The sequence below is a fragment of the Crocuta crocuta genome, unplaced genomic scaffold (assembly GCF_008692635.1).
Source record: "Crocuta crocuta isolate KB4526 unplaced genomic scaffold, BGI_CrCroc_1.0 scaffold5069, whole genome shotgun sequence".
Taxonomy (NCBI): domain Eukaryota; kingdom Metazoa; phylum Chordata; class Mammalia; order Carnivora; family Hyaenidae; genus Crocuta; species Crocuta crocuta.
In genome coordinates this window covers 1-3927 of record NW_027532281.1, presented here as the reverse complement: position 1 = coordinate 3927, position 3927 = coordinate 1, and the positions used below count along the sequence as shown (strand labels likewise).

Genomic DNA, 3927 nt, shown 5'->3' with positions numbered 1-3927 from the left:
GGATAGTTTTCGATGAAATTTTGTAATTATCTTGGCAAATTCAGCGTAAAATGAACATCAGGTAAAAACACTATTTAGATTATAGGCATCATGAGGAATTTTACAGCAGGTTGAATTCATAGGCAGAGGTGTTTAATATTCTGAGTTTGGTCCAACAGTACAGTCAAGAGGGTAAACTGTTTTCCTCAATTATGCCAACCTCAAACTTGTCAGTCATTTCTTAAATAATGACGTTAGTAAAGCTGATATTGAGCATGAGAGATGTAAATGATTGTCAAAATAGATTTTTATAAAACGTGTTTCATCCGTGACACTGACGTGGTCATAGATGAAGGGGTCATGACCCCAAAATGAGTCAACTGAACTGAGAATATTTTCTGCCGGAGGGATTCTCCAACAATATGAGTGCTTATAGTGGAATAGTGTTTTTTAGATTTCAAAGCATGTACATAAAATGCATAACACATGAACTATATGGGTATATCTCTATGCATAAGCAACCTTTTAATTCTCAGGAAAACTCAGGAGCAGGTAACGCAAATATCTGCAATCTATTTTTCATACAAAAGCGAAATTTCGAGCCAGTTAAGATATTTGCCCAAGGAAAGTTCAAATTCTGCAGTTTTCAATATTGGTAGGAATCAGAAATTTTGAGAACATTTAATTTTTATTCCCCAAATGCAAAGGCTTTGATCCAATGCAGTTAATTTCTGAATTGACACATCTCGGAAAGGCTTCGGCATCTGTAGATTTACAAAGATTCACAGGGGATTGAAGGCAGTTAGAGAAAACATAAAATGGAGCAAAAGCAAGGAATTCAGAGATCAGCCCACCAGTCTTCCCAAGATGTCACTTCTTTTTTCTCTTTGCAGATTTGGCTCTTGTCATCAACTGGGCCTTACCTGCAGCCATTAATATTGCCATGAATGGCAGTGTGACTGAATTCGTCCTCTTTGGGTTGACACAGGATCCAGGAAAGCAGAAGATAATATTTGGGGTCTTCATGATTCTTTACCTTGCGACACTGTTGGGGAACTTTCTCATTGTAGTGACTATTAAAATAAGCAAGACCCTTGGAAGTCCCATGTACTTCTTCCTATTCTATCTGTCTTTTGCTGACGCCTGCTTCTCTACAACCACAGCCCCCAGATTGATTGTGGATGCCCTTTCTCAGAAGAAGACCATTTCCTACAATGAGTGCATGACTCAGGTCTTTGCAGCCCATTTCTTTGGGTGCATGGAAATCTTAGTGCTCATCCTCATGGCCNGTGATTGACCACTATTTCTGTGACTTGCAGCCCTTGTTGAAACTTGCCTGCATGGACACTTATGTGATAAATCTGCTAGTTGTTTCTAACAGTGGGGCCATATGCACGGTGAGTTTCATAATCCTGCTTATGTCCTATGTTGTCATCTTGTACTCTCTGCGAAACCACAGTGCAGAAGGAAGGCGAAAAGCCCTTTCCACCTGCACCTCCCACTTCATTGTGGTTGTCCTATTTTTTGGTCCGTGTATATTCATATACACACGCCCAGCAACCACATTTCCAATAGACAAGATGGTGGCTGTGTTTTATACAATCGGGACGCCCTTGCTCAACCCTCTGATCTACACACTGAGGAATGCGGAGGTGAAAAGTGCCATGAAAAAGTTATGGTGTCGCAAATTCTGTTGATACAGTATATTCAGAGATTCTAATGTATATTGCCCTAATAGCTTAGTTTTCATTCATGGACAGGAAAGCGGAAATATTTTTACTTGGGAAAATCAATTAAGAAAATTTAAGTCCGCTAGTATTTTATATATTTAATTGAATTTTTAGAAATAAATATGAATAAATATATATCCTTTATTCTGAGAAGATTGAATTAGAATTGGGCTACTTAAAGTTTGCATCCATTTTGAATAAGCTATGCTGGATCTTACTTGAATTCTGTTGACAGCTGCCCATATTCACATGATAATTTCACTTCCTGTACAAATTTGTCTTCACACAGAAATGTACTGACTAGTACAGAATGATTGTGTGTGTATGTGTGCACGCACTAATCCTTTTTTAGATTTTATTCTAGTCCTTAAGACTTGGATATAGAGCTAATCTATATGGAACTAGAACTTAGGAATGACTTTGTGGTTTTGACAACCTGGGACTTGGAGAAGATGTTCTGAGAAGCTTCTGCCGTGGACTCTGTGTCTCAGCCTGACTCACTGGGGCATCTACATGGTTGGACCCTCAAACTCCAAGAAAAGCTGGAAACCTCAGTGAAAACCCGGACTGTCACTGGAAAACATTCACAAAGTTCTGTGAATGCGGGGAGAAGGAGAGTTTTACACTTGGCAGTGATGGACGGATCCACCCGTCAGGAGCTTTTTGGCGAGGTGTCCTTCCCCTTCATCTTGATCTTCACATAGAAGAGGCAGTGGTTGGGGTGGGGGGTTGGCAGCAGAAATATGCAAAAGAATAACGGGTAGAAGGGAGTCTAGAGAAAAATGTACAGTGTGGAGAAAGAAAAGGTGAAAGGAAAGTGGTAACTTTATCCCAGTGGGAGAGAAGAAGCTTTACCTGTTTCATATTTGGAGAATCACTTTCTGGCTATCTGAACATTTGTAGGAAATAATATAGTTTCACGTTATCTCCTATAACATTGACCTAGCTTACCTTGGCTTCCTTGGCTGTCATGTGTAATTAGACATCAGGAAAACACTTCACTTATTTATTCAAGTTCTTAATAGTGTCTCAAAAATCAAATTTCAGATTCTTTGGGAAAACCCAGGTTTGAAGGTCTGTGTTAGTGTTTTTCAATCTTGGTCTTCTGGTTTTGTAGGAGAATGTTTAAGAAGATGTATTTTCATTTTTGAATATAACTTAATTGATAAGGTACTAAATACCCTACTACTATAACCACCACCACCTCCACCACCACCACCACATCGTAGTCTCATAATTAAGTACTGTCATGTGATGTTCCTTCAGTATCTGAATTTATAGTTCCCATGAAATTGGCAGCAAGAAGAATTACTTTAAATGATATAGGCTAATGAGAAAAAAAATCCAATGACCTTCACAAGTATGTGAAAAATTTTTATCAACTGAAGACCAAATGTTATCATGTCCCACCAAAAAAGTCCAAGATTCCTACATAGAAATGGTGGCAGAATAAATATTTAAGCCCGAAAGAGGACATTTGTTGGATCTCTCAGTCCTCCATTTTTAAGAGGCAATTATGTTTCATATTCTAAGTGAACACTCCCGATTTACCTAATTTTGTGTCTTGAAGTGTCATTTTTGAAGCATTTGAATCTAGTCATGTGAAGGCTATATTTAGTATAACTGGTTCTTAAGTAACCAAGGCATAATAATAATAAAATTAATTCTTATCCCTTGTTGGTGTTTACATTTAATATTGTGTTTGAAAGAAAAAATGTCTATTAGTGCTCAGAAAACTTCGGGAATTTTCTTCTCATCCTTAGATCATATAGATACCAGATTCCCTTAGATTTTAGGTAAGATCTCAGTTGGGAGGGATGGGAGAAGTGGTCAGGAGACAGAAAGGTCTTGCTTGACCTGGTAACTCAACAAACTGGCTCACTGTGGCTGCTTCTGGAAAATGTTGAAATGTACCCCACCCAGTGAACTCTTTTGTGCTTGTCTCTAGAAGATCTCCTTATGGTTTCTCTGTGACCGTCTGTAGGGAAACATCCAGGCATCTCTACTCCCAATGAGTTCTGTTAATGTGGAAATATTGCTAATATAGGCTGATGTCAACATGTCACCCTCACCTGATTCCAGGTATCTTAGTCTGCTGAGTGTGCCGAAAAGTAGGGGCCCATGCTAGGTCCTCAGAGTAGCACTCCATCACACACACACACACACGCACATACACACGCACACACACACACGTAACGTCTGGGGTGAGTGACATGCA

General features: G+C 39.0%; 1 protein-coding gene across 1 annotated transcript; it reads left to right on the top strand.

Moving 5' to 3' along the window:
- The first annotated feature begins 922 nt into the window (after positions 1-922).
- LOC144243382 (olfactory receptor 4C11-like) lies at positions 923-1676 on the top strand. The gene is given in 2 exon segments (XM_077778405.1): positions 923-1266; positions 1268-1676. Coding segments are annotated over 2 exon segments (753 nt in total).
- Positions 1677-3927: the final 2251 nt, after the last annotated feature.